The sequence below is a fragment of the Perognathus longimembris genome, chromosome 10 (genome assembly GCF_023159225.1).
Source record: "Perognathus longimembris pacificus isolate PPM17 chromosome 10, ASM2315922v1, whole genome shotgun sequence".
Lineage (NCBI taxonomy): Eukaryota > Metazoa > Chordata > Mammalia > Rodentia > Heteromyidae > Perognathus > Perognathus longimembris.
The window spans coordinates 68,717,856-68,735,842 of record NC_063170.1 but is presented as its reverse complement, the minus strand read 5'-3'; the positions used below and the strand labels follow the sequence as shown (position 1 = coordinate 68,735,842).

At 49.5% G+C, this 17,987-nt stretch overlaps 2 protein-coding genes and 1 long non-coding RNA gene across 5 annotated transcripts in view; 1 reads left to right on the top strand and 2 right to left on the bottom strand.

Moving 5' to 3' along the window:
- The window catches only part of Atg7 (autophagy related 7), a 157,348-nt gene extending 150,561 nt beyond the window's left edge, over window positions 1–6,787 (bottom strand). The window contains exon 1 of one of the 3 annotated variants that reach the window (XM_048356280.1): window positions 6,738–6,787. The gene's annotated coding sequence lies outside the window, so the exon portion shown is untranslated. The remainder of the gene's footprint in view (window positions 1–6,737) is intronic. The other 2 variants (XM_048356279.1, XM_048356281.1) reach the window with 2 other exon arrangements.
- On the top strand, window positions 1,101–9,697 carry LOC125358811. The gene is made up of 3 exons (XR_007212401.1): window positions 1,101–3,658; window positions 8,441–8,444; window positions 9,687–9,697. It is a non-coding gene; the product is annotated as an uncharacterized LOC125358811 (long non-coding RNA).
- Window positions 9,698–15,850: 6,153 nt separating this feature from the next.
- Hrh1 (histamine receptor H1) lies at window positions 15,851–17,381 on the bottom strand. The gene has a single exon (XM_048355045.1). The coding sequence runs from the start codon at window positions 17,379–17,381 to the stop codon at window positions 15,921–15,923; it is 1,461 nt and encodes a 486-aa protein (XP_048211002.1). The 3' UTR covers window positions 15,851–15,920.
- Between the last annotated feature and the right edge of the window lie 606 nt (window positions 17,382–17,987).

Sequence of the window (17,987 nt, the reverse complement as noted above, 5' to 3'; positions counted from 1 at the left end):
AGACGTAATGAGGAATTTGCTAGAAATATCTGCAGTTAATCCTATAGAATAAACATGTCACAAAGGTACCTGAATGTCTAAGTCCCATTGGCCCTTAAGTAATGGTAAGAAGGGAATCTGAGAAAACCAAGTCCAGGGTTCAGTCATTTACTTGTAATTCTTCAAGATCCAAACATCACCTGCTCTCTGAAAAGGCCAACCTGTAAAACCTTGGATGGTACACATGAGACTGGCCTCTGCTCACCTTGAAAAGCCAAAAGAGGATCTATCCCATCTCAACTCTGTATTCAATGAAACTGGCGCCTACATCAGTGCAAATGTGGGTCATTTTCACCTCAAACATCTCCATCACATTCAGGATATGCACAGGAGCCCGAGTCACACAAGGTGGTACTACATCACTTCCTACTGAAAGGGACAGGCATTGATGCAAACTGACAGCATAATGAACAAGATCCCAGTAGTAGTGAAAACAATCGAGATTAAAGGCAAATGGCAGGGCTGGGAATATGGCCTAGTGGCAAGAGTGCTTGCCTCATATACATGAGGCCCTGGGTTTGATTCCTCAGCACCACATAAACAGAAATGGCCAGAAGTGGTGCTGTGGCTCAGTGGTAGAGTGCTAGCCTTGAGCAAAAGAAGCTCAGGGACAGTGCTCAGGCCCTGAGTTCACGGCCTAGGACTGGCCAAAAAAAAAAAAAAGTCGTAAGACACTAAAGGCAAATGGCAGGGAGTGGGTGAGCAATACAACCCTCCTGGGGCTGCATCTCTACCCAGCCCTAGAGTCAACTTCAGACCTTCATATGAAAATGAAATCGAGTCACCACTGATGACTTAATGAGTGGGGGCTCAGAAAACATCACTGACTGGGCCCTTATCTAAAGTGCCTGCCCAGTGCCCACTTTGGTTGGTGCTGTTTTTGAACATCAGTCCTCACAGGAAACAAGTGACAGTGCTGCCTCTCAAGAATGGATGGGGAGGGCTGGGTGTGTGGCTTAGTGGTAGAGTGCCTACCTAGGACACACAAAGCCCTGGGTTCGACTCCTCAGCACCACATAAACAGAAAAGGCCAGAAGTGGTGCTGTGGCTCAGTAGTAGAGTGTTAGCCTTGAGCAAAAGAAGCCAGGGACAGTGCCCAGGCCCTAAGTTCAAGCCCCAGGACTGGTAGGGGAAAAAAAGAAAGAAAAATTGAATGGGGAGGGGTCAGAAGAGACGGCTACTGAGTTATTTTCACTTGCATGACCTTCTGGCCTTTTTAATTCTGCATTTTATATATGCAGACAACAATACAGAAATACGTAAAATAACTACAGGAAAAGTCCTAGTTCAATGGCAAGAAGACAGAATGACAGACAGAATACTTCCAGCTAAACTTCTCTGGCCCCAAGAAAATTCTGAGAGATCCTTGCTGCAACAGCCATGTCTTCTTCACCCTTCTCCATCACGGAGCACAGGGCCTAGCATGGATTAGCGACTCAGGGAAAGTCCACACAAAATGTCTCTTCCCCCAGTGTGGGCCAATGGATGGATGATGCAGAGTAAGACAAATTTCAGCATGGTTTAAAAATTACTAATAGTTTGTCCAAACAGGAAATAAGTTGATGAGACAGATTGTGAGCTTCCCATCAGAGAAGTAGTCAAGCACGTTATTAGATTATGGTTTGCTGAGGAATACAGCACAAGGACTACCGTACCAGGCAGTCAGGCAAGACAGGGATTGGCAAGCTTCTCCCACACAGAAAGTATTTTAGGCACTAGGTCACAGACAGTTCCTGTCATATTTTCTTCTCTCTTTTTAATAAGAAAACCTGGGTGGGGGGGGGGGGAATCATCCTTAGTTCATGACTAACAGAAAAGCCAAGGGTAGGGTGTGGCCTACAGGTGTAGCTTGCCAACCCACAGACGGGACGGATCTTCTTTGTTGTTTTGGTAAGCTCTGAAGGGGCCAGTTCGGCATGTTGCAGGCTGACTATTTTACAGCACAGTAGAAATCAGAAAGGTCTGTTGAGGTCAAAGCAGACTGCAAGGCCAGATTCAAAGGCCACATTGGCGTGCAGCTTGTAATGACAGAGAGACAGATGGGTGAGTTCGTTTTGTTTGTTTTTGAGATGGACTGTTGCTGCTTAAGTACCTCAGGATGGCTTCAAAACATCATCTTCCTGCCTCAGCCTCCGAAGTGCTGGAATTAAAAATGTGCACTCCCATATCTAACTCGTACATCTATAATAAACTGGTAAATCCAGTGTACAAGGGAGCACTTTCATACTTCCACCCAGGCATCAGCCTCATTAAATCAAGATGAAGCGCACTTGAGTTTATTGAGAGTCACCACAAGCTCGAGCCGTCCTGTCCCCACGCCTCCAGCGGTTTCCCTCATGCTTTCCCAGGGCTCCACACTTGCCTCCAGCTTCAATACTCAGCTCACGGCTCTGCCACCCCTCCAGCTCTGCTTGCTGCTCAGGAAACCAGAGCTGCCTGATGCTCCCGCTGCCGGCCCCTCCTCTCAGCTGCATGGCGAGCGGTCCGCTCCTCCCTCACTGTTCTCACGCCTGCCCGGCTAGTGTGAAACCTCAGCTCAGAGGCATGTCAGCCTCCCCAGAGCTCTCCCACCACCGCCACCCTGCCCTTCTCTCCTCCCCCGGATTGGCAACAGGCCAACACTTCTGAATGCACACACTTCCACATTTGGCATTCTCGACATCCCTAGTCCCTGGCAGAGGGGCTCTCAAATGTCATTAAGATGAACTCTAGAACCCTTTCTGGGTATCTTCCCCAAGAGACAGTGTCACTGTGACTGAAAGGGCAAACTCCAGTTGCGCATTCCGTGGAAGGGCTGGAGTAAGAAACCCTAAGGAATACATGGGGGCAAGCCGCATGGCGCAGAAGCTCTATGATCTATTGCCACCTGGGCTCCTGTTCTGGGAAGCAGGCACAACTAAAGTCAGAGAGAGCATAGCAGCTCTGAAGGGAAGGTGATGAGCTGAGCCCCTCATCTGTGGGCCCTGAGGATGGCACTCGGGGCAGGCTAAGCCCAGGAGCCAGAGCAGGGGTCATAGGCACAGACAGCCTTGAGGTCACCGCTTGGAGAAAACTGGCACTTCTGGGAAAAGGTCAGCACACAAGCAGGATGAGGGCAGGAAGGGAAGGACGACCTCAGGAAAGCCAGAGGGGCTAAGAAGTGAGAGGATGGGGCGGGGGTGGAGGGGCCTGGGCGAGGCAGAGGTCTGAGACCCATGGGGAAAGCCAATTTGGGTGAGTAGTGGAAGGAAGCAGGAAGAGAAGCCTGATGCGGGGGAGAAGCACTACCTGGGCAGAGAGCAGGCCTGAGGGAGAGGAAACAGAGGACACTAAAGATGGGAAGGCCAATGACAGTAAGGAGATGCAACAAGGCAAAGGAGACGGGATCAGGGGCTTGGAGAAGCACAGGGCCCACCTTCGCTGGCTAGCTGGAACAAAACTGACAGAGGTTAGAAGAGGAAGCAGAAACGCCCCAAGTGACATTTGCAACATAATGAAGTAAAAGACAGGAGAGACGGAGAGGAGGAACCAGAACAGGGGCACACAGGAACTGGGCAGGCCAACTGCTGAGGCCGCATGGGGCACAGAGGGCCTGGTTGCCTAGAAGAGGACACAGTGTGACTGTGACAAGAGCATGCCAGTGCCAGGGCCCAGCATGCCTCACTCCCCAAGGAAAGACTTCCTCCCTACAGCGTGCACTCACAGACTGATGGGCGGCCTGGACAAAGGCAGTGTGAAAACATCCCAGAGATGACTGCTTCAGAGCTGGACCAGGAGCAAGACTTATGACAGAGGGCTGCCCAGCCAGCCCTGACACATGGACTGTTTATTCTCCCTTGATCACACACCAGACCTCCACACACCAGAGAAAGATGGGAAGCTAGGGGAGAGAGGAGGGGGATGACAGAGGCCAGCTGACTTCCAAGTAAAAATTCAGAGGTCTGGAATAACCAGACCACTAACCTAACAACTCTGCTATTGCTTATTTCCATAGCAAACTCATCTCCCCACTATCCCGATTCTTGTCTCCTCCTCTCCCTGACCCACCCAGTCAGTTATGAGTCTAGCAAACCCCATCTCTCCTGTCTCTCAAGTTCACCTACCGTCTCCACTGGCACAGCCAGCGCCTCTGCCCGGCCCTGGTCACCTGGATCACTACCACAATGATCAGACCCAACCTGCTGGCCCTGACCTGGGCAGAACAAATGCCACTTGCTACCCAGCTTAAAAGGGCAAAGCATGTCACATCATGTCTAAATTTTTTTAGTACCCCGCTTGCCAACCTGACACTTTAAAAGTAAAGTGAAAACTTGTGAGCCAGGTTACTGAGTGCTGATTATCCTTTAGTACTACATGAGAAACACACACTGACTCATTCCATTTCTATCGCTCCATCCACTTTTTCCCCCCAGTACTGGGGATGGAACCCAGGACCTTGTCCATCTTAGGCAAATGCGCTACCACTGAGTTACATCCCCAGTCCTAATTTGAAGACGTTAGTATTTACTTATTATTTTTCTTGGTCTTTCAGATAGGGTCTTGCGACATAATCTACACTGGTCCCAAACTCCACATTTCCTGTCTCAGACTCCAAGAAGATAGGATTACAGGGGTGTGCCTCCACACCCAGGAGAAAAAAATCACAAATAAATCTTAAAAACTCAAATATTTAAGTTTTTGTAACTTTGTGTATGTATGTGTTTTGCAGTGCAAGGGATAAAACCCGGGACGACATCACACATGCTAGGCAAGCACTCTTCTATAGAGCCACACCCGTGGACCCTACTTCCCTTTTGTATACGAAAAAACTAGAGCGGGGAAAGAGAGACAAGTTCAGTGGCAAAGCTAGTTCTGGGACGTTTACATTCTCCTCCCATTCATCTGCTCTCAACCTGCCATAGCCCACAGGCCCTTTGTGAAGTGACTCTGGCTTACTCTTCCAGTCACCTCTCAACCTGCAAGTCTATTCTGCAGCTCTGTTGACTCATCTGCAGGCCATCATAATGTCATCTTCAGCCTTTGCTCATGGCATGTCCCAGCTCTCTTCACCTGGCACGCTCCGCTCATACTTCAGGATCTGGATAAAGTAGCAACTCCTCATGGACGCCTGAGTGTCCTTATCCTCATGGGCAGTGATGTGAATCTTACCCTTATCTGTCCTCTCAGCTGGCAGCGCAGTGTCAGCGCTCCAAGAGACGCTCAACCAATGTTTATACGCATTCTCAATGATGACTAACTAGCTGGGAACAGAAGTGGGACCCTAGAGTTAAACAGCAGAGCCCAGCACTCAGTTCTTCAAAGGGTTTCAAAATCACAGCACAGGTTATCACACCACAGTTGGCCAAGAAAAATGGGAGAAGGCAAGATGCTCCAGAAGGAGAAACAGGAGCAATGAGCAGTAGGTGAGACAAACCTGCAAGCAGTTTAACCAAGTCTGAAGCACAAAGGGCGGGGGGGGGGGGGGGAGATAGTGAGCCTCACAAGACAGATTAACACAAATGTCACTTTTCCTCAGAGAATTTATATTTCTCCAGCTAGCTTTTCAAACAGCTTGTTCAAATGAATAAACAAATACCCTCTCCGTGTTCCCAGAATTGTTCTCCATCCCACTGCCTGTGCTCTTTCTTGTAGTACCTATCAGGACCAATAACATCTGCCATTCCTTTTCAAAATGTCCTATTTATTGATCATCACCACTGTCACCATCTACAAGAGGGCTCCAGAAAGTATGGTTCCTTCTCATCCTTGGTGTCTGCAAAGGCTGGAATATAACATTCACTCAAATCTTTTGTTTTAAGGTGGGTGCTGGTGGCTCACACCTGTAATCCTATCTACTCAGGAGGCTGAGATCTGAGGATCGTGGTTCAAAGCCAGCCCGGACAGGAAAGTACATGAGACTCTTATCTCCAATTAACCACCCAAAAAGGGGAAGTGGTGCCGTGGCTCAAGTGGTAGAGCGCTAGCATTGAGCTGAAGAGCTCAGGGTTAGCGCCCAGGCTCAGGGTTCAAGCTCCACCACTGGACCAAATTAAAACAAAACACACACACACAACAAAAAAAAACAACTTACTGGAAATGTTTTGGGAAAACATGCATTAGCAGGCAGGGTTTTAAAATATGCACTGCACGCGCGCTGGTTTGGTTTGTTTCCAACAAAATGTTAGTACTGTGCTTGTAACTGCTCAATTCAGTAAAAAAGAAACTTGACAAGTTTTCGTACCCCCGCATGTACCCCATCCGGCTGATTGCCAGGGAAGCACTGGTTTCTAACCTCCAGACTAAACCAAGAAGTGGAGACTCTTAGCTTGGACGAGGCCTGCGTGGCCTTCCCTAACTCCGCACGGGACGGGCGACGCGTCATCACCCCATTTCACAGACGGGGAAGGCGAGGCAGAAGGTGGGAGAGGGGCGTCCCGTCACTGAGAACCAGGTTTCGAACCCGCCCGGCCTCCCCCGTCCCCCCGCCTCCACCAAGCCCCCGCCCGGCCCGGGCCGGGTCCCGAACCCGCCCGCGGTTCGCGCGGGAGCTCACGCAGGTCCCAGTCAGAAGACCCCGGGCTGGGGCCGGAGAGACTTGGGGGCCGCCTGGAGGCGGAGAGGGCCACCGCGAGCCCCGCGGCCGCCCTCGCCCTCCTAGGCGAGTTCGCGCCCCTTCCTGCAGGCCCCCCGAAACCCACCGCGAGACCCCACTGCTCCCTCACCCGCCGCGGCAGACTTACCGCCAACCAACTTCCGGCAACCACAGCGCCGGCCCCGACGCGCACCCTGATGACGCAATGGGGCCCCGCCCCCAGCGGCCCTGGAAACCAGCGCGTGCGCACAAGGAGCCGCGAGCCCTGCGGGAAGGGTAGAAGTGAGGCGAGCCCCCGGGCTGGGCCGGGTGGAGACAACCCCCCCCCCCCCTGCTCCCACAGGCGCATGCTCGTCAATCTGGGTTTCCTTTTATTTATTTTTAAATATTTATTGTAAAGGTGATGTACAGATGGATCACTGTTGCATGAGTCGGGTGTGGAGTGCATTTCTTTTGAACAGTGTCTCCCCCCCCCCCCTTTCCTCATGGTCTCCCAGTTTTACCCCTCCTGACCCCTCCCCTCGAGTTGTTCAGCTCAAGTGTCTAGGGAGTATCCCTGCTGAATTGATTCACCCTTGGTCCCACCATTTCTGTGCTTCCCCTTTCCCTCCCCAAATCAGATAAACTCACATAGGAGATAAAAGGTACAGAAATAAACAGCGGAAAAGGGGGGACGGTGGAGTGAAGAAAAAAAAGCATATATATATATGTTTTACTATATATGTATGTATATGTTTACTATATACATGTGATAGATAGATAGATAGATAGATAGATAGATAGATAGATAGATAGATAGATAGATAGATAGATAGATAGATAGCCTAGCAGGGCACTGGAGGCTCAGGCCTGTAATCCTAGTTACTCAGGAGGCTGAGATCTCAGGATTAAGGTTTAAAACCAGCCAGAGCAACAAAGTCCTTGAGACTCTTATCTCCAATTAACTGTGAGAAAACGGGAAGTGGCGCTTGGTTGGTTCCTAGTGGTAAAATATTAGACTTGAACTGAAGAGCTTAGGGACAGCAGCCCAGGCCCAGAGGTCAAGCCCCATGACTGACTAAATAAATTAGATAAGTAAATAAATGAAAGTTTTGGCTTCCATTTCTTGGAGTTGGTTTCAATAAGCATCATTTTATATGATCCTATGCACATAGCTATTAGGCACTTGTGATTCTCTCCTAAGAATATCCTCCTTGGATCTCACTGTGTGAATTTTAGAGTTCTCTTTATATCCAAGTGAAATTTTTTTGTCTTTTACTATCCATTGGGTTTACTTGCAGATTTATAGGCACATTCTAATTATTACAAACCTTTGGATCTGGCTTACTTTGCTTAACACAATTTTTTCAAGTGGACACCACATTGGATTTCCTTTTCTTTCTGAACGGTCCACATTCTTCTTAGTTCAGATTAGGTCAGAATTCATCCTCACTGCTATCTTCCTGGGGTAGTAGCAGCAAAAATGGAAGCTGTTAGCATCCCCGCCCCCCCCCCATTAGGTCTTCAGCTCCTCCCGTTAGCCCCCAGATCCACCCATACCTAAACTCCCTGCCCTAGAACTATAATGGGCCACTCCTACTTACCATTAAGACCTACCTACTTCCCCTTTAACCCCAGAGAAGCCACCACTGGATAAGGTGCCCAAGCCAGACACCATGTTACTCCCTCTCCCGTGGGAGATATGGCCTCACTAATAAACCTCCTTCTAAACTTTCTTCTCCTGTCTGTGACTATCTCCACATGGTCCCCTGGGATGGCTGGAACATATCCTTTCAGAAGCAAGTGTAAAAACTGATTTTTTTTTTTTAAAAACTTCATCTGCAAAGACCAAGGGAAGGGCTGGGGATATAGCCTAGTGGCAAGAGTGCCTGCCTCGGATACACGAGGCCCTAGGTTCGATTCCCCAGCACCACATATACAGAAAACGGCCAGAAGCGGCGCTGTGGCTCAAGTGGCAGAGTGCTAGCCTTGAGCGGGAAGAAGCCAGGGACAGTGCTCGGGCCCTGAGTCCAAGGCCCAGGACTGGCAAAAAAAAAAAAAAAAAAAAAAAAAAAAAAAAAAGACCAAGGGAAGCTGACAATGAGCAGCCATTACCCTCAAAGCTCCCCTCCGTGGAGGGGGGTGACATAGCCCATTCTCAGTGGTTTGTTAAGTACCTACTGTGTGCACTGAAGCACACTGCACAGGTGTTGAAGATAACAAAATCTCAATGTAACCTGTGAGGCTCCGGTCTTTCTCTGTAAACCACCAATAATGAAAGTAGTGACTACTATTATCCTGTCTTCAAGGTTTCATGCCTCTAATCTGAAGAAAGGGCCCTCCAAAGCTGGTGTTTTACTTATGAAACAGAGCTAGGAAAGCTTACCCAGCTTGTTGAAGGCTACAGGGCTCTTGAGCCAAGAGCGACGAAATCAAGAAAGAATACAAATACAGACTTAGTAAGGTGACTTAATGATGACTCACAGCGATAGGAGAAGGGGTGGAAATTACTCCCGTCTGGAGACCACTTGATCAACTGTATCAAGCATTAGGCAAGAGAGAATTTCTGTCTCCCTCTCTCCCTTTTGGCTGCCCCCCCTGCCCCCCCCCCAGCTATGTTGGTTTGGAATTCTTGGCCAACCCTCCCACCTCAGCTTCTGGAGTAGCTGGGATTACAGGTGTGTACCACCATGCCACTTAAAAGATTTTTTTTTTTTCCTTTTGTGGGAAAGAGTAAACAAGATGAGAAAGAATTCAGAACGAAAGGGTGGCTGGATCCAGACAGTCCATCCTGGAACATTTCCTTTCCACTGGCTTGTTTTTAGAAACTCTTCTACGCTGTCTTAGAATGAGTATGCCGGGAAGGTAGAGACCTTGAGGGAGGAGGGGAAGGTAACCAAAGTTGGGGTGAGGTTCTTTTTTCTTGTTTTTCTGGCTTCATTACTCAGTGGCAAGTAGCTCAGCTCATCTTTTATGAAGCAAAGAACAGGAATTCAGAATCTGTGTGTTGTACAGCCAGCCTTGGGGGGAGGGGAGTACACAAAGGTAGGCATCTATCAGTCTCTCTCTCTTTTTTTTTTTTTTTTGCCAGTCCTGGGCCTTGAACTCAGGGCCTGAGCACTGTCCCTGGCTTCTTTTTGCTCAAGGCTAGCACTCTGCCACTTGAGCCACAGCGCCACTTCTGGATGTTTTCTGTATATGTGGTGCTAGGGAATTGAACCCAGGGCTTCATGTATATGAGACAAGCACTCTTGCCACTAGGCCATCTCCCCAGCCCCTATCAGTCTCTTCTTGACGTGCCATGGGACCAGACATTTCTTGACAGTAAACACTTTTTGAAGCCAAAAAGATAAAGGGTGCCTGTGGCAAAGGATGGAGCACTGCCTGAAACGGGTCACAGGAGTTCTGAGGGAGCCTGGCAAGGTGATAGTGTGTAGAGATGACATGGGCACACTTAGATCAAAACTTACCGAATTCTACATGCCAGATTTCCAGTTAAGTAATCCAATGTAATAAACCTGCTAAGCTGAAGATTTCAGCTCCTATAAGATATGCCTGTTTCCTATATCTAGGCTTTCCTGTAGTGAGCAGATATGAGCCCAGGTTGAAGCCGGTTCTTCATAAGTTTGTTTTCCCTGCTGGGTTTTAGCAATTCTGATGAACACATTCTGGAGTTTTTGTGCAGCTTTCAATGACTAGTGCTTCTGGGGAGCGGTCAGTGTCTTGCCATGCTTTTCACTCACCCCCTCCAAAGTTGACTGCAGGAAAAGTGCACTCACAACAATTCCTTACCCTGAGCTTCCTCCCCCCACACCACCCCGCGCCCCGTGCTGGGGGTTGAACTCACATTTGCTTGGTATGTGCTCTTCCACTTGCGCATGCATCCAGCCTAGCTTTTTTTTTTTTTTTTTTGGCCAGTCCTGGGCCTTGAACTCAGGGCCTGAGCACTGTCCCTGGCTTCCTTTTGCTCAAGGCTAGCACTCTGCCACTTGAGCCACAGCGCCACCTCTGGCCGTTTTCTGTATATGTGGTGCTGGGGAATTGAACCCAGGGCCTCATGTATACGAGGCAAGCTCTCTTGCCACTAGGCCATATCCCCAGACCCCAGCCTAGCTTTTTGATGTTAATCTTGGAGATGGAGTCTCACAGACTTTTCTGCTTGAGCTATCCTTGAGCCACAATCCTCCAGATATCAGCCTCCAGAATAGCTAGGACCAAAGGCAAGAGGCTCTGGCACTCCGGCAAGTTCTGGGCTTTGAAACTGATATTCCTAGCTGATGAGATTAGGAATAACGCACACAGGGTGGCAGCGGTATTCAAGAGGGAATTTCCCCAAATTCCTACTGACATTCCTGACTTGGCTGCAGCCCTTCCCCAGGCAAGGCCACCCAAAGATTGCTGGATTCTATAAAATAACTCAAAATGTGCCTTCAATTTTGTCCCTTCCCAAAGTGATTGTGCAATGTTACTACTGCCAGGGCTTAAGAATAACTCAGTGGTTTAGCTGGAGCTTAGCATACATGCTACCCTGGGTTCCAGTACACACACACACACACACACGGGGGGGTGGAACGTGGCACTGCAGTAGGCTGATTTTCACTCTATCTTTAGAGAAACATCTTAGGTCATTTCCTATTGATGAAGAGGTAAGGATGGAATTTTTCTGAAGTGCAAGACCTAACTCCTAGTATGTGCTGACAAACAGACGCTTATGAAACAAAAAGAGAATGTGCTGGAAGCATGCAGAAATGGACAGGCTTTATTGGGGATCAGGAAACCTAGTCTATCTAAGGCTTACTCATTTTTTCCCTAAAAGAATGTGTTTTCAAGAGTTACTTGAAGCTGAGGATGTAATGCACGGTAGAGTGTTGTCTAGCATGGTGGTGCACCCTGCGCTGGAACCTTACTCCACAAAATAACAAGTAAAAGGGCAGTTGCATGTTTTAAGTATGTAGAATGTATTCATCAATATAGATATGTTTGATTGTTTTGTTGCCTGTCAGTCCTTGAATTCAAAACCCACTTGGGTCTTGAATTTAGGGCCTGGACATGGTGCCTGAGCCTCTTTGTGCTCAAGGCTATTGTTCTACAACTTGAGCCACAGTGCCACTTCCAGCTTTTTCTGAGTCGCTTGTGGGAGATAAGCTGGACTTTCCTACCTGGGCTGGCTTCGAGGACCCCGATCCTCAGATCTCAGCCTCCTGAGTAACCAGGATTACAGGCGTGAGCCACCGGCACACCCGGCTGATAGGATTGTTAAGGAAGAATATGCTCCTGAACATGGTTCCTCTTGAGAACATTAATTATGCCATCCAGCCTACTTCCTGTTCCCCAGCTTCTCCTTTTCGGTCCCTTTCCTGTGTTTCAGCTCCACCCAGGGCCCCCCAGGGCCTCCATCTTGGCCTCTGCATCGCAGCTTCATCTCCCCATGGCTGGCTGGCTGTTCTGCAAAGCCCGTCTCTCCCTTTTCTGCCCCAGTGTCCCCCTCCCCCCCATCTCTTCCCCTTCGCCCCTGCTCGGTCTCTTCCTCTCCCTCCTCAGTCCTGCTAGATGGCCAGGGAGGCTGGCCTTGAGCCTCCCATCTGGGCCTCTCAAACGCCAGGCTCACAGACCTGCACCGCACCCCCTGGGCTCAGTCTTCTCTCACTCTCATCCCTTTATTCTTCCTCTCAGCTACCCCATCCTTATCTTTCTGTCTTTGCCTCCAGTCCTCCCTATAATAACAGTGAGCTGGGACAAAGACAATTTCTAGAACTTCACAATTGTAGGACACTAGTCTTCAAAGCTTGTTGGTTGTGAATTACTGTAAGTGGTATGGTTCAAAACCATCTGTCCCTGAACTCAGGCAGAGTTTAATCCCAAATATCGTGTGTGTGTGTGTGGGGGGGTGGTTACTGAGATTTAAGCTCAAGACTTGTGCCTGCTTGGTTTGCTTCCTCGGCTAGCCCTCTACCACTTAAGCCATACTCCTAGCTCAGCTCTTGACTATTTTAGAGATGGACTCTATTCATAGACTTTTCTGCCTGGGCTGGCCTTGAACTATATTTCTCCAGATATGGGTCTCCCAAGTAGCAAGAATTACAGGCTTGAGTCACCAACACCCAGCTAATCCCCACACTATTATGTTAAAGGCATTGAGAGGTGGGAATGTGTTCCCACTAGGATGTTTAGAAGTGAAGCCTTTGGAAAGTGGCTGGGATTAGCTAATGCCTTTAGGGTATAGCCTCCATGATTGAGTATTGGTGGTTTTACAAGGAGGAAGAGAACAGATAGGGATACACAGATACAGAGGCGTATCAGTACACACACACACACACACACACACACACACACACACCAGCACTAATGTGATACAGCCAAAGAAGGCTGTCACCAGGGCCTGTACCTGCAGAACCATGAGCCAAGAAAAAACTTTTATTTATAAAGTAGCCAGCCTCATATACCTTATAATAGAAACCTTACTTATTCATAAATATTGTACATAGTGATAAAGAAGTCAGTGTTTAGAAAGCCAGCCAATATGGTGAACTATTTCAGGAATTGGTTTGGTCAACCTAAAATAAACCTGAAGGAGCTTGTGCGTGTGCAGAAGTCCTCTCCAAGGAAGGTGAATCCTTTCCAAGAAAGTATTTATTTTAGTATTCAGGGCAAAAGGCATGGCTCGCTCAGCGTTTTGTGCAAGCCAGCAGCCAATGACTCTTTTCTAACCTCTCTTCCAACCTTCTAAATGACTGGATTGTGTGTGTATGTGTGTGTGTATGGTGTGTGTGTGTGTGAGAGAGAGAGACAGAGAGAGAGAGAGAGGCTGAGTCATCTTTGTACCACAGTTTGTTGCATTTTATAAATTCAAAAATAATTCAGCCAGGTGCTAGTGGCTCATATCTGTAATCCTAGCTATTCAGAAGGCTAAGATCTGAGGATCACAGTTTAAAGCCAGCCTGGGCAGGAAAATCCATGAGACTCCTATCTCCAATTAATAACCAAAACTGTGGAGGCAGAGCTATGGCTCAAGTGGTAGAGTGCTAGCCTAGAGCAAAAAGCTTCAGGGACAAACCCTGAGTTCAAACTCCAGGATACACACACACACACACACACACACACACACACACACACACACACAACTTCTACCATTTAGAAGGTCGGAAGAGAGGTTGCTAGAGCAGAAAGAATCCAGACCTGAGACTTGTGCTCTTACCCTCTCTGTGCTTTGGCTTGCCCATTTATGAAACACCAGGAAATCTCCTCGTTATGTAAGAAGGTAACGCAGGTGACTGGTAGGCATGGGGAACCCTCGCCCTGTGTTTTGAAAGTTTACATGACAACTGCTTACAATCAAGACACAATCTGACACCATGTATTTACTGACCCCTTCTTGTCCTGTTACACCAAATCCAGGTCCCTCAGACCCAAAGCCAAGGCCCATAACCATTTCTCTGCAGTGAGTGCCTGCACCTTTCCTCGACGTACACAAAGTGCATAGCCACTGTCAGTGTAGAAGGCGCCTTCCGAGTGACCTTCGTCCTGTCCCAAGGTCATGTGGGGCCGAGCTCTCTCTCAGTTTCTAGAAATTGTTTCTAAAGGGAAACAGACCAGCTGCAGCTTCTGGAACCAGAAATAAAGTCCCTTGGCTCCACCAGTTTTGAGCAAGACGACCTTTCCAGATGCAAAATAGTCATAATGAAATTTTTTAGAAAATACTGTTTGTTTATGGGGGGGGGCAGTCGGGGAGAGGGAGTGCATGCGTGTGCTTGTGCGTGTGCACACTAGCACTGGGGCTTAAACCCAGGGCTTTGTCTTCTTGCTTGGTCACCTGACACCTTCCGTTCAAGGCTGGTGCTCTAACTGCTTGTGCCGCATCTGCACCTTCTGCTGGCTAACTGGAGATAAACATCTCTCAGACGTGTCTGCTCAAGCTGGCTTCGAACTGCGATCATCAGAACTCCGCCTCCTGAAGGGGGACTACAGGTGTAAACCACTATATACCACCGAAGACATTTCCGAAGGCCACTCTGAAAGCAAAGAGAAACTCTCCAGAGAGTTTCCTAACATTTGTATATGTTGATACATTTTCCAAGTCCAAGAACCTCAGAAAGGTAGACATAAACCATGTAACAGTATCCCTCCAAACACTCTATTCTAGGTAGGCAAAAACGTGTCACTGTCACCTAAGGACAGGAACCAAGACACAAAAGACCAGATGCTTAGGACTGCCATGTGCGACATGGATTAAGGTGTAGCATTAAGGTATTTTTTCTTTTTTTAGTATTAAGTTTTGAAGTTTTAAAAATATCGCCACAAGACTGATACAAATATCCAAGGAAGCTGCTCTTTTTCAGGACTATAAAAACAGTGACCTTTTGACTCCTAGATAAGGGTTACCTCTGTCACCAGCTGTGTTTCCTGTTCTTTATCTCATGTATTACTGAGGGAACTATCATCATTTTGAGGAATACTGTGTGTGTGTGTGTCTGTCTGTCTGTCTGTCTGTCTATGTGTGTTCCTTATGAGAAGCAGGTTCACATTTGGGAGAGAACATCTTCCAGTAAGCTGGAAGCTTACTGTGCTTTCATTCTAGAACAAGGAATGTCACCCTGCTGTTGTGGTGACACCGGACATCCATGAGATAAAACCTGCTCCCGACCGAAGCAATATGGTAGCTTTCCTGCTTCTCTTCTTTTGTTGCCTTTGCTCTCCACGTGCAACCATTCCATAACATTTCCACGTTGTTTTTTTCCTTTTCTTTTTGAAGGTTGCTTCGTCGTCACGTCTTTAAGAGTCTAAAGAGCTGAGAGTCATAGAGGAGGATGGATATACAGATGTGGTGGTTTCCAATCAACTCCCAAGACATGCATGAATGTGAGAGGATAAGGCAGAAGTTGCCAGGGCGAGTCAAAGGTTGTGAAGCAAGGTGATCGGAGAAGGTTGTGGCCACGGGTCCCGAGCTGCGGCTCTGTCCAGGTAAGCCTGGAAAGGGGACGGCAGCCATGGACGTGCCTCTGTACCCATCACACAGCTCCGCGGAAGGAAGGCCATCCGCTGTGCAGTTCACCTATGGAACTCTACGGCATCGCCTCTCGGCTCCCAAATTCACTCATGCAGAGGCAAGTCTGCGACTCAGCCCCACCCAGGTCTCCTCTGGCACAGTTTCTGCTTTGTCCTCCAAGTACCAGCCTGGTGGATGCCGCCACCTGCTGTTCTTCCAGAGGTGCTTACGAAGATTTCCCATACCACCCAGCCCCGGGGCTGTGCTCTCGCTTCAGGGTGCCCAGGGCTGGGTCATGCCCGGGCTGCTTTCCTGTTTCCCTCTTGGACATCTTACACATCAGTTTGTCGCATCTGCCTGCTCCTTCCCTTAGGAGCGCATGTGTAGAATTCTCTTGAATGCCTTCTTGAAGTTCTCATTGCACAGGGGGTAGATGAGGGGGTTCAGCGTGGAGTTGATGTAGCCCAGCCAGATAGTGAACATGTGCACGGGCTCGTTGCAGCAGCTCTTGCAGAAGGCGATGACCATGAAGAAGATGAAGTAGGGAATCCAGCAGAGAATGAAGGCCGCCATGATAAGGCCCAACTGTTTGGCCGCCTTCCGTTCCCGGTTCAAGTGCAACCCAGACATATACTGTCTGGAATGGGAGCGCAGCCTCTTCCATGTGAACTTGATGTAATCTAGGCCCGTGCTGGACCCACTCCTTGATTTGCTTCGGCCAGACGCGAGCTCCGTGCTGGTATCTGAGTCTGTGGTCCGAGAGAAGGACTGTCTGTCAACCAATGTACAGCCTTCTAATATGGCGCTGGCCCCAGCCAGGTGCAGACCCTGTGCCTCTGTCTTAAGCTGGCTCTGGCTCTGGTCGCTGCCATCGTAGCCCCTGCCGCCGCCCTCTGCCACAGTTGGCAAGTGCTCCACGTTCAGCGGGAAGCAGCGGACTTCGGCGGCTTCTGCATCCTCCTCCTGGCTCAGGCTGATGGGGGAGTGCAACTCCTTGGAGTCTGGGGACTTCAGAACAGCCCCGCCGCCGGCATCTTGGGACGACCTTTTCTGAACCTCCCAGGGAGACTCCTTCCCGGGATTCTTGGCGCTGACCCTGGCATTCTCGGACCTCAGCTTAATCTGCACAAAGGATGGGAAGGATCCGTTGACGAGCTCACGGTGCTGGCAGTGTTGCCGCACAGCCTTGTAGATCTTGGCGTAGAACCAGAGCATGAGCAACGTGGGCAGGTAGAAGTTGATGATGGCCGTCATGATCTTGAACCAAGTGACATCATAGAAGTCGGTCTCGCACTTGTCTTTGTGGCGCCCTGGGGTGTGAGCCATGAAATGATGCCAGCCCAGGATGGGAATAACCCAGAGGAAGGAGAGAAACCAGGCCCCCAAGATGGTGGCCAACGCCCGGGTCTTGGTACGGTACCTCAGGTACCTGAGTGGCTGCTGGACGGAGCGGTAGCGATCGATGCACAAGATGAAGACGCTGAAAATGGACGCTGTGCTGGCCACGTAGTCCATAGAGAGCCAAAAGAGGCAGAGGGGGCGGCCCAGGGGGCAGCTGGGAATGAGGAGGTAGAGGATGTTCACGGGCATGACGATGGCCCCCACGATCAGGTCTGCCACCGAGAGGCTGACGATGTACAGGTTCCCCACGGTGTGCAGCTTGCGCTCGCGCCGGATGGCGTAGAGCACCAGCAGGTTGAGGCCCACGGTGACTAGGGAGATGCTGCTCAGCACCACCACCAGGGGGATATACTCGGGCCTGGCCATGGAGGTCCTGTTCCCCTCACACATCTTGTCTTCTAGGACATGGGAGGCGTTGCTCAGGGTCATCAGCACGGGGGGCAGCATCCAGCTATGGCTCCCTCCCTAGGAGAGAAGATACGAGCAAGAGCTGAGGTCACAGGTCCGGTGATGAGAAGCCCTTGGTAAGCAGCACCACATTTACCAAACAGGAAGTCTGTGCCATCTCCTGGGGGGCAGGAGATACCCACCGATCAGCCACGCCTGGGACCCTTCTTCTTCATTCTTTCTAGGTTGGTTTGTGTGTGTGCGCGTGCGCACGTGTGTGTGTGTGTGTGTGTGTGTGTGTGTGTGCGTGCCAGTCCTGGGACTTGAACTCAGGGCCAGAGCACTAACCTTTAGCTTTTTTTTTTTGCTCAAGGCTGGTGCTCTACCACTTGAGTCACAGCTCCATTTCTGGCTTTTCTCAGGGACTTTCCTCCTCAGGCTGGCTTCGCACTGCGATCCTCAGCTCTCAGCCTCCTGAGGAGCTAGGATGACAGGGGTGAGCCTTCCGCCTGGCTCTCGCTCAGGCGTTCACTGACTCTTGCTGAGTTGCTGCCATTGTTTGGGGAGGGGGCGGTGCCACAGGAGGGTGGGTTACTAGATAGTAAATCCTTGCCCTCACAGAGCTCACCCTCTAGTGACAAAGTTGGG